The sequence below is a fragment of the Cyprinodon tularosa genome, unplaced genomic scaffold (genome assembly GCF_016077235.1).
Source record: "Cyprinodon tularosa strain WSP-4 unplaced genomic scaffold, ASM1607723v1 ctg124, whole genome shotgun sequence".
NCBI lineage: Eukaryota > Metazoa > Chordata > Actinopteri > Cyprinodontiformes > Cyprinodontidae > Cyprinodon > Cyprinodon tularosa.
In genome coordinates this window covers 4,419,708-4,431,981 of record NW_024038048.1, presented here as the reverse complement: position 1 = coordinate 4,431,981, position 12,274 = coordinate 4,419,708, and the positions used below count along the sequence as shown (strand labels likewise).

Below are 12,274 nucleotides of genomic sequence, written 5' to 3'. Positions count from 1 at the left end.
CTATCCATCTCACCCTGCTGTTGGTTGTCAGATAAACAGCTGGTGCTAACTGTATTAGTGAATGCAGCATGAAACGCTTTGGGGTCTTTGAACTTGATGCAGTTACCTTGGAAGTAACCATTTCTCCTGCTTAGCTAAATGTGATCCTTATACCCGGCTGTGCACCTGCATCTTACATTTTTCACTTTGGTCCTCAGAAACATGTCTGATCATACCCACAGTTGATGCCACAGTTGGCACTGCATCTTCCAGACTTTGTGGAGTTTTGTCCCTACGGCAGTCACAATATGCTGTAGTAATAACTACATCTTGGAGTTTTGTCAAAAGCTTCTGTCTCTGAAACCTGCGATGCTCGGCTTGTTTAGATGTTGAAACCTATTGGCCACGCCCTTCCATTCATGCTCCCTTTTTTGATCCTCTCTCATTTTGCAGACAGAACCAAGTCAGTTTTTTTTTTTTTTGCCACAATACAAGTTTCTTACATGCAGCAATGTAGTCACTGTTTCTAAAGGGATACATTTCTAAATGTAAAAATTCAAACGTAACATCACAATTTTCAAATGCTTTTGTTAGGTCTTCATTGCCTTCAGAAACATAAAAAATAAAAGCATAAAAAGTGTTCCACAATTGAGATAAATGTATATTTTATAATTGGGTCTTACTGCACAACTGAAAGACTTTCAAAAAATATTCCTTTTTATTGTAGTGTTTTTTTCCTTAGATCAAAACCCAGAATTAGAAAAAAATGTATTTTACCAAAAATCACCTCTCATCGCTTATCAGTGTTGTTAAATATTCCTGCACAATAAATAATACTGAAACCTATAGTGAAAAAAGATATATATATATTTGATATGTTGGGTTGACCACAGTGTATATAACCTTGTTATGAGTTTTTACTAACTAAAAAAAAAAGGTTACATGATACAAAGGACAACATCTCTCGGTGAAGATGCCATTCAAAGGAGGGATATTTATGTTCATCCTTGTGGCAGATTATGGCTACTAGAATATAGTTACTAACTTCAACTTGCCCAGATTTAAAATAAAAAAGTTTGAATATGCCAGCCAATGCTTGAAAGGACTCATGTTTACTTCGTCAAATAGGTGATGAAACAAGAGTAGAAAATAAAAAAAATTCACTGCTCACTGTGGTACCTCAGAGTCACTGTCTCCTTGAGAAATAGGAGACGTTGTCTATATTCTCGTCAGTTGTTTGGGAGGCATGTAAGGAAAAAACATTTCTGTTTTACGGTCACAAACACTAATGTGGAGTTTTCCAACTATGACTGGTAAATTAAAGCCTGTGTAAAGAGAATCCCCAATTTTGTTCTAAACCCAAGATAAATGTTGTAAATTTAAAAAACATTTTATAATGGCACTGTGGCACTAGAATAAAATTTGGGTTTCAACAATCCTGAGGGCGACAGTGGCGTTGGATGTAGGAGTTTGCCCTGAAATCGAAGGATTGACGGTTCAAGCCCCGGCTCAGACTTTCAGTGTCGTTGTGTCCTTGGGCAAAGACAATGTACCTTGCCACCATCAGTGTGTGTGCGTGAATGTAGTCTAAAGCGCTTTGGTCAAGTCTCCTGACTTGAAAAAATGTGCTATATAAGTACATGCCATTTACCATTTCAACAATCCCGTGTTTCAGGATTTTTTGGGTGCAGTTTAATTTCGTCATGCTGCTGCTTTCAGCATAAGCCCACCCCCTCTGCTGGTCCAGCAGTATAAAATCTAAGCGAGGTTGCCTCTGCGTTATTGCTAATTCAGGGCCTTTTCCGACTCCTTCAGCCAGTTTTAAAAAAAAAATTTCAAAAAAGTGACTAGCGGAAAGTCTAGTAGCTTTTTCTCGTCTTGTTGCTGACTGTGGTGCTTTAGGTGTTGTCAACAATCATTCATTCTTCAGCGAACAGTTATTGAGCCAGGCCATTCCTCCTCCAAAACACTGACAGGGACTCAGATGCAGCAGCTGCAGCCTGTAGCTGCAGTCAGAGAGCAGAGAGACTCTCCTCTATTTCCCCAATGAACATGAGTCACACATGGGCAAAGCTTCCACTGATGCCCTCAATGCAGAGAAAATTTATGCTTTTTCATAAATTTTCGAGACCTAATTTTATATGCAGAGTTTTAATTTTAATTGTTTTAACATTTAAACTGATGGATGACTAATAATACATATCTATGGTGTGATAAACTAAGAACCCATTTATTTTTACTTGACACGTCCTTTAACTAGAAATGCATCTTATGGCTTGATGAGACTAAGATTGGCTCTCAGCAACAACCACTTTAGACTTAGACAACTTTTGTTCTCATTTTGTATACACAGACTGTATAAAAAATTTAAATTTAGTTTAGTACAGCTTTCAGACAGTAAAAAACATTTCCATTCTACAAAGTGCAGCAGTGATCAAATGTAAACTGGGAGAAAAAAAAACATGGTGCAAAAAACGAATTGATATGGAAGTTCACATCATTAATTGATATATGTGGTACAAATATGCAGGTGCAGGCACAGCTATCATAGTCGACACTTTAGATAAAAAAAAAAATAAAATAAAAAAAAATAAAAATATGTGGAAGAAGAGCGTTATGGTTTAGGTAAGTCTGAGCCTCTGTGACGTTGTGGGCTTTTTCTCTCTGCTAAAGGCTTTGGGAAAATTTTTTATAATGCTCGACATTCATAATAACAATTTCAAAATACTACATCAGTTTTACTAAAAAAATCCAAAGGCCAAAATTATAGTTGGAGTTCTTACCGACTCTTTCATCAGAATAATAATTTAAATCCTACAGAAACTTTCCACAAGACACAAAATCAGCCTCATTTTTTTTTTACTGGCATCACAATATCCAGACTGTCTGTGGGTTAAGGAGAAAAACGTATGATGGCATACAGCTTTCCTGACTCCTTTGCTTTGTTCTCTGGTTAAGTAGTAGATGGCCACCACAGCTGTGTTAAGATCAAATTCAAATTTTAACTAATTTCAGAGCAAACAGTAAAGCCCACTTGCTCTTATGTAAATCATATCACTATTTTTTATTACATACCACCTAAATATAATGGTTTTATCGTGACGTTCATGAGTGACACAAGCCATTTTTATTTAAAAAAGAAAAAAAGAATCACTTCGGTGCATCGTTACAAAATAAATTATTTGTTGTTTAATTTAACAACATTTATTATTTCCCATATAATCTCTTTTACGCGTAGTATCTATTGCATTTTGGCTTTAATAAATTGTTGTAAAATCATTCAGTAGAAATCTGCAGCTTCACCACTAGATGCCACCAAAATCACTCTAACTCTGTTGTCATTCTTCATGAATCCGTATCACACCAACTTCATTCCAGATATGTATAGCATGGGTCAGTCTGTTTGGGTTTTTTATTTATAATATATCAGGTTATTTAGCAAGAGAAGAATGGAATCTTATACATAAATGAGCACTTGTTCAAACATGTCCTCAGCTCACTGACAGGATATGGTTGTGTGGAAAAGCAGAAAAAAACAGGAGGATGTTATTAAAACAACAGAGAAGAGATGGAGAGGCTTAGTCATACACTCATTTATTTTCCCTCTATCATTTTCTGGACTGCAGATGATTGTTAAAAGTCAGTTAGTTTGTTTGGAAATGGACACAGTATTCTGGAAAAGCTATAAATTCCAGCTGCTACTTATTACAATGAGCCACAATGACACAATCCCACACATAGCACACATATACACACTCAGTCACGTTTCCATTACAGCAGGGGACATTTCATTAACTTACATTTTCTGAAAATGTATCCCGACTCTAACCAATACCACAGCTTGCAGGAACCTATTGTTACCACAACCTTAACCCCAAACCACACCTTTTTTATCCAATCTTTACAAGAAAATTAAAGATCATTGTTTAAGGGGACTTTTTGTCTCCAAAAGTGAGGTACATTCCCATCATAAAACAGCATGAATACATCAATTTCCCCACAACAGGAGCAAAACATGCCAACAGACTCTGTTCACACAACTTAATGCTTTTATTGTGCAATTTTTGGTGTAGAACTCACAAAGCACATGGTGAACTTTAAATTAAAATAATATTACATTGCAATATTTTATATTTTTTACTTTCTTTGCTTATTAAAATGCCACATAAATGTTTTTTTTTTGTTTACACTCTGAGTCTTAGTCCTACTGAATATTCTACATTTCTATTAGTACAAAGGAAAAAAAAGTAGTTTATTCCTGTGATGCCTCCAGTATTATTTGAGCCCTCTGGTCGAATAATACTGGAGAAGACATGTGCTTTATTTTTTTGTTTTGTCGAACAGAGACAGTCATTTTAAATCCACCAGAAAATAAAGGGCTTGCAGTATCAGTTCAATTTATGGATCAAAACTTATGTGCCTTATCTTTTATTAATATTTATTAAACAAGAAACAAAAACAAAAAGAATAATGCATTAAAAACATTCTGATACTCGATGTATTTATAGAGTTTAAATGGTAGACTTCTTAGTTGTGTTGCATTTGAAATAATAAGAAAAAATTAAATATTTATTTTTTTATATATGTATAAACATCTTTCTTTTTATTTGTTTTTCAAAATATACATTTTTCTAATAAAAACAAAGAAACATTTTTTATATTTCTGTTGTATTTAGTTGACTTTTTTTCTTGCAGCACCAATTTATTAACAGGAACTGAAGCAATAGTAAAAAAACAAAAATACAACTAAACATTCAAGACTATATCCAGTTACATAGGATTATTAAATCAAACTTATTGTATTCATAATAATACTGTCCACTTATGTACCACAGGTAGATTCAAGCTCCTTTTATTGCAGTCCATTTCATCACAATTATGATACAAAAACGTCAAATTTAGTTGATAAAATAACACTAAGTGGTGTTATTTTATCAACAGTGGTGTTCTAAGTGGTTTGATCAAATTCTGTTAAATGCAGTCTTCCTGTTTAGTTTTTTTACCGATCCAAAGGTGTGTAGTAACTACTTATATTTACTCAGTTACATTAATTTGAGTACATTTTAGAGGTATACTTTTTAGAGTAGCTGCACTGTACCATACCTTTTACTTTACTTGAGTAATATCCTTATGAGAATATTGCTACTCATACTGAGTATGTTTTCTGCGTACTCTATGAGTAATCATAGTATCCACTATGAGTAACTTGATCTACTTGGAGATTAGGTGAAAATACAGTGAAAACAGTAGATATTGCATGAAGCTGGAGATTCTTTATCTTTATTTTCTTCCTGACATACTGCTAGGATTGGTTTAATAAGTTTATGCTGAAAAAAAGTTTTTTCTTTGCCTGAATTTATTATTTTGTAATCATATTATTTATTTCTAATGTTTGGGTTTATTTCATTACTTTGAAATATCAGAATTTGCAGAAATAATTATCTGATTACTTTATTTAGGTTTTTTATTATTATTTATTTTTTTTATAATACGTTATTACTTTATTTTAAATAAGTGGGTAAATAAGTACTTTTTTACTCTTACATGACTATTTTCTTGGAGGATTTTTTTCTAGTTTTACTTCAGTAATAAAAATGTCAAAGGAGTGCTACTCTAACCAATTTACCTCTTCATTCCCCCTTAGGTGACGCTTGTCTGTCTTTGATTTTGTTCTGGTATAATTGCATTAATAGGAATGTCCTAATTGTGTTTCCACAAGCTGTTTTTCAGCTTTACATTTGTCTCTGCTTACCGTGTTCTCCACCTGCCTGTCTCTGTGTCCCCTCAGGTGTCTCATCTGTTTGTTAGTGCCGAGTACTTCAACTGTGGAGAGTACGAGTTTTTCAACCAGACCAGCAACAGCTGCCAGGCCTGTCCTCAGTGCCAGCCAGGGCAAGAACCGCATATGGTGAGGGCATTCAAATATGATTTAGGGAATCATCCTCTGCACTGCTTTTACTGTGTTTTGTATAATCCTAAAGTATTTATATAGGCTGGGGGCAGGAAGCTGGGAAAATAACCAGATTTAGACTCATAAATACCAGAAAAATGGAAATTGTGATCCTAGCATGTGTCAGTTTCACTCAGACCACCCACAATAGACATACAGACAAGCATCCTCCCCCTCGGAGCTGCACAGTCAAGGGTGCCTTAATTCAAATGTACAATTTCTTCATGGTTTATTGCTTTCATTTACTCCGATGTGAAGGCATGCATTACTCTGAATGATTTGCAGTAGTCAAACAGTGATTTAGGGCTCGTCAGTCAGTCTGCAGACAGCCAAAGTAAACACAAAGTAGGTAAATGCTTCACTGGGCACCCCAGGCTGCCACACCCTCCTCAATCAGGCAACCAAGAGGAGTATAACTATTTGGGAACTTTTCATAATTTTATTATTTCAGTCTTTAATGTAGTTCCATTTTTTCACAATTAAATGCATGTGCAGATTTTGTAGCAATTCAAACTAAATGTAGAAATAATGATTTGATGTGGGTTGAACTTATCTGTAAGAATAAATAGACAATCATTTTTCAATTTATCATTAATGTTATAAACAAAGCCTCTCTACTGAATCTGAACTTGTTTTTTATTTTTATTTTTTTTATTTATCCTTTATTTAACCGATAATACCCATTGAGATTTAAAATCTCTTTTGCAAGGGAGGTCTGGCCAAGATAGGCATCAAAATTACATCACATCATTACATACGTACAACGACACAAACATAAAAGCCAAATATGCACTTACAATAAAACTTCTATTAAAACATTGACATGTGAGGGAGTCCAACTCAAAACATCTCATTCTCAGCTTAAAAGTATTCAAAGGAACCAATTTACTAAGTTTCAAGTTATTTTGCAGCAAATTCTAAATTCTCTAAATTCTAAATGAACCTTTTCAGTCTCAGAACTCAGAAATTCTGACTTTGATATTTTATAATTCATTAGTATTGCTGTCAGTTGGATACGATCATGGTCAAAATCATACTTTAGTGTCATATTCACACTTTCATGCACTGCTCCGTTTCATCAAAAATGATAAGGGACAGGATTTCCATATAATTTCACCTTGAAAAAAAAAAGAGGCACAATTCCCCCATGTTTTTTCTTTATTTCTTCTGCACGGCGGGGCAAGTCCACAGTGAGGCAACTATCAGAACAATTCTTTAAATATTTCATTTTCAAGGAGAAATCCAGAAAATCCTTCATTTTGTGGAGTGATTTCTTTTTTAGTTTGCATTGCAGATTATCAGGTTTCCACTAGGGCTGAAAAAATTAATCTGAAGAATCGTAATTAATAAATTATTGAATTAACCATCAACTAATTTAGAAATCTATTAATTGTTAACTGGAGTACAGAGGCTCTAAAACATGCATTTAGCTGAAAGAGAAACTCATTTAGGGGAGCAATTATACCAAAATTCTAAAATGAATTTGCATTTAAGATAAAACACTTTTTCTTCTGTCAATATTCTCCATCCAGAATTACTAAAGTGGAAAAGTTTTAGTTTCACCTGCTTTAATTTAATAAAAATTCTTCTTTAAAAAATATTCAGCTATCCGATTATAAATCGATTAGTTGAAAAAAATAATTGACAGATTAATCGATTTGCAAAATAATCTTTAGTTGCAGCCCTAGTTTCTACCTCAATAAAAGATTTTCTTTTGATTTTCTTTCAAACAAATTTTTGCTTTTTATCTATTGAAGGGACATTTTGTAATTTTTAACAGCAAAAACATCTTTACAATAATAATTACATATTAATGTTATGTCGTCAAAGCGGTCACTCATAGACTTGATCCTAATGCTGGACAAAAGAAAAAAAGTATGAAAAATTATGGAATTAATATATCTTCTCAAAGACATCCCATATCACACATAGAGACAAGTTTGACCTTAAATAATAAAGGGATGCCTAAATATTCCTAACAGAGTTTGACAAGTTTTTACTCTCCAAAGCCTTAAAATTAAAAGCATGAATGTAAAATGAGTTACTGAGCAAGAATCCTTTAAATAAACCTTTACCTGCCATATGTAGTTATGTTTATTGTCCCCTCTAAGTCTTTTAGGTTCTTTTATGTCCATGTCTCTTTTTATTCCTACTGAATAATCAAGTGCTGGCACAGATCTAAACACCATCAATTTTTATAACTATAGAATGTTCTGCAACCACACAATGACTGTTTCTTGGATTTGCACACCCCGCATGCTTTAAAATGAGATAGAAAATTGTTTCTCTTTGAACCTGAACTTCTCTTGTCTTTAATCATACAATCATATGTCAATCAAACCTTAAACCTTTCTCTGTTGCTTATCCTTGCTTACGTACTTAACGTTGGCTGCCCTCTATAAGTTCCAAGAAAACAATCCGCTTCTTTTTTTGAAGACATTAGTAAAAGAAGTATTTGAGCTGAGAAGCCTTTGATAAAAAGTAATGTAGCCATTTGTTGGCATTTCTTTTCTTTTAAAACAGCCAAATTATGACCCCCCCCCCCCCATTGCACTTTCCCCAGCTGCTCTGATCCTCTTTGTGCCACAGTCTGTAATTCACATGTTCTTTCATTTCCCTGAAGTTTCCCTGCATGTGGGTAAGAGTGTGTCTTGACATGCTTTTAATCAAGGGACAACCACTCTCACAGCAGAAACCTCACAGAGAACATGTTCCCACATACTCAGATACATCAGTGACAAGGCCGTTCAACCCTCCCTTGCCTGCATCACATTTTGATGTTGTTTCTTTGATGTCTTCTTCTCTTAAGATAATGACAAATGCCAGCTTATGAGTGGTAAAGCTCCTCAGCAAAACTGTAAATCTTCTTTTTGTTGAAGTTGTAACTGCAAATCTCATTGTATTTAATTGCCTACTTCAACGACAAATGGGGAGCAAGATAGATTGATTTTAGACTATTTTACCCCAATAAAATAGATTAAGCCCTATTCTAACAATTATGAATCAGCAGTGAAACAGATCAGTCATTTAAGATAAATATTCACTACGTCAGAACTTATTCTGCAAATATCTTTCCATTCCACCTCAAGCAAATGTTTTCTTTTTTTTTTGTTGCAAAATTTAGTCGCTGTATTTTAATTTTGCTGTTTCAATCAAGCTGTTCTAATCTGACTCTTCAAAATGCACATACAGTAACATTGATAGAAAAACATTATTGTTCTAAAAATCAGCAGAAAGATGAACCTTCGTCTCAGTCTCAAGTCTTTTATCAGTTTCTAAACTATTCCTAATAAAAATGTTTACCCACAGTATAATACTTCTGCCACCGTGTTTTACCATTAGGATGGTATGTTCAAGCTGATCTCTATACTTTATCACAGTCCAGTATGATCAATGCATATTTTTTTATTGATTTTGTAAAATATTATAATTGCATAACCTTCCATTTCCTAATTGTGTTCTTCCTCTGGGGTGGTCAGATAAAATCTCAATAAATACTTTAAAGTTAAAGGAATAGTACACCCAAAACATGATTAGCCTTCATTTTCTACTCACCCCATGCTGAACAACACTCTGGAGTACTTTTTTGATATCTCAAATGCATCTGGAGATCTGGGAGGCTTCTTGCTGTCTGCTGACATTCAAATAATGGAGGTCTATGGCGCCCGAGGCAGAAAGGTCCATAAAAGTCCACAAAAAACGTGTCAATATTCCTCCATACTGCTCGTCCAATGTATTCCAAGTGTCCTGAGTGGGTAGCGTCCATAATTTACTCGAAACGAAGTCATTTAGAATGTTTTTAGAGCATAAACAGTAGTGTATAGGATTTCCTGAAAGCGCGTTCACGACGCTACGGAAACCGCGGCAGACCAAACCAGATGAAAGTGCGCATTCAGCTCGGCAAAGAACTCATGCTCTTCCTCAACACTGAAGTCCTCAGACATTTTTCTTTCGTTGTTTCTTTCTTTGCACAGGTAAACAGCACATTTCTTCTTCTACGCTTGCATTATCGGCAGAGCAGACGCTGAATGCGCACTTTCATCTGGTTTGGTCTGCCGCGGTTTCCGTAGACTTGTGAACTCGCAGGCGCGCGCTTTCAGGAAGTCCTATACACTACTGTTTATGCTCTAAAAACATTCTAAATGACTTCGTTTCGAGTAAATTATGGATGCTACCCACTCAGGACACTTGGAATACATTGGACGAGCAGTATGGAGGAATATTGACACGTTTTTTGTGGACTTTTATGGACCTTTCTGCCTCGGGCGCCATAGACCTCCATTATTTGAATGTCAGCAGACAGCAAGAAGCCTCCCAGATCTCCAGATGCATTTGAGATATCAAAAAAGTACTCCAGAGTGTTGCTCAGCATGGGGGTGAGTAGAAAATGAAGGCTAATCATGTTTTGGGTGTACTATTCCTTTAATATTTGTGAAATGGAAAAATTTTAAAGGCATAGGTGGATCTTATTGTCATAAGGTTCAGTTTATTCTCATTTTACTTGACACTTTGAGCAGCTTGTGGTTGATGACCCCTGTGACCTTGCTTAAAAGTTATAAGCAGTTTCCCTCGTGGTGATTTTATCTCATATCCCTTTACTGGCAGCTTTGAAAACATGTGTGAGAATTTCAGAGAAGGATCTGCTTTTTAAGTTTTGTTCCTCTCCTAAGCTTAAAGGAACATTCAAAATGCCTACAGATTTGCTTTGAAAAGATGGAGGCTTTCAATCACTCTGGATCTGCTTTAAGGCAACAAACAGAAGCAGAGTCACAGTAAGCCTGCAGACAAAAGATCCAAGTTCAGCTTTAACCCAAACTGACACAATCCTGATGATAGCTCCGCGCACTTTTCCATCAAACAATCAGACTAAAAGTAGTGGATGTCAAACAGAAAGGGCGAGAATATTGAATTTCTTTTACAGTCACCCTACTGTAGCCAACAGCTAGGAGGCACAGGCTTGTTTAATAGACAGATGAAAGTAAGAGGGAAATTAAAGATGAAAGAGGGGGCAAAGAAGAGAGAAAGAGTATGTTTTTGTAAATGCAAGCATGTGTGATTTTGTGTGTGGCCCATCCGGCCTCCCCACTGACAGGAAGCAGCATCTGAAGAAGATGGATGCAAGAAAACAATACGATGAGTTGGTCATCTTAAACACTACCATGCATGGAAAACTGTGCACACACACACAGCCTGAACACATACAGAAGACCTCTGTGACCAATCAGAATTCTCTCCTGTCATCTTAGAAGAGCAAAGCCAGATTTGGGCTAAAAGTTCTGGAAACAGATGGGTGTCTTTAAGTGTTTACAGTTTGCTTTTGAGTTTCTGTCCAAATAATAGAAACAATTGATATCTCTGATCGGAAAAGCACGTTTAGAATGATGTTATAGCTACATTTTTTATTGTTAAATTATTTAGAATGTCTATGTGTATTTAAAATGCATATGTGTTTTGCAGACATGCGGTTATGGTGTAAAGGATGAAGACTTTTCCTGCGTGCCCTGCCCACAGGGGAAATACTCCAAAGGAAAGTATGAGATCTGCAGGCGCCACAAGGACTGTGATGCTCTTTATAGAGCCATTGTCCGTGTACCAGGAACTGCTGAAAGTGACGCTGAGTGTGGACAATGTTTACCAGGGTAAGGCTTACCGATGACTAAAGCGTTGGTATTAATCTCAATATCCATGTGATAAGTTTATTTTTTGTATGTTAGATAAGAAAAAAAGGGACTATTATGTGCTAGATTTCATGATTAAATGTGTCTTTAAAGGGTCTTGTCACATTATATGCCTTTACAATACTGATCAAAAATGATTTGTTCATGACAGAATAAGGCTATAAAATTTAAATAAAGTTGCTAGTATCGGTATTCATACTCATTAATCCACAAGTTCTGCATGAACAACTAACTTCAGTTCTAACTTCTGCTTCTGAGAACACTAACATTCATGCTGTATTTCTTCCAACAAATTCCTATTCTACCGTAAATGTCTTCAAATTCAGATTTCCTAAACTTTTTAGCGTAATGTCTGTTCAAACTTACACTTAACAGTTGGTGTCGATTTTTTTTTTAAAACTAACCCAAACAAGTATAAAAACATTTATGCGGGGGTTTCACACTAGAAAAAGAAAAAATGAGTCTGAAAAGTGTGGCATGTTTCATATGTTTTTGGCGCCTTTTATGCTGATATAGCAAACATAAAATCTCTTGCAATCAACTTCCCTCACAGGTCATTTTAGTAAAGTACCTTGTGGGTGATAAGCACATCTGTTGCAGGAAGGCCACTGAGTTTATTAGTCATTAGAGACAATTTGTCAATAACAATCAAGGACAATGTTGTGGA

At 35.2% G+C, this 12,274-nt stretch overlaps 1 protein-coding gene across 1 annotated transcript in view; it reads left to right on the top strand.

Moving 5' to 3' along the window:
- Positions 1 to 12,274, top strand: part of edar (ectodysplasin A receptor) — a 50,959-nt gene that overhangs the window by 15,938 nt on the left and 22,747 nt on the right. Inside the window, exons 3-4 of the mRNA XM_038276415.1 lie at positions 5,768 to 5,887; positions 11,387 to 11,568. Coding sequence (XP_038132343.1) covers positions 5,768 to 5,887; positions 11,387 to 11,568 — 302 coding nt within the window. The remainder of the gene's footprint in view (positions 1 to 5,767; positions 5,888 to 11,386; positions 11,569 to 12,274) is intronic.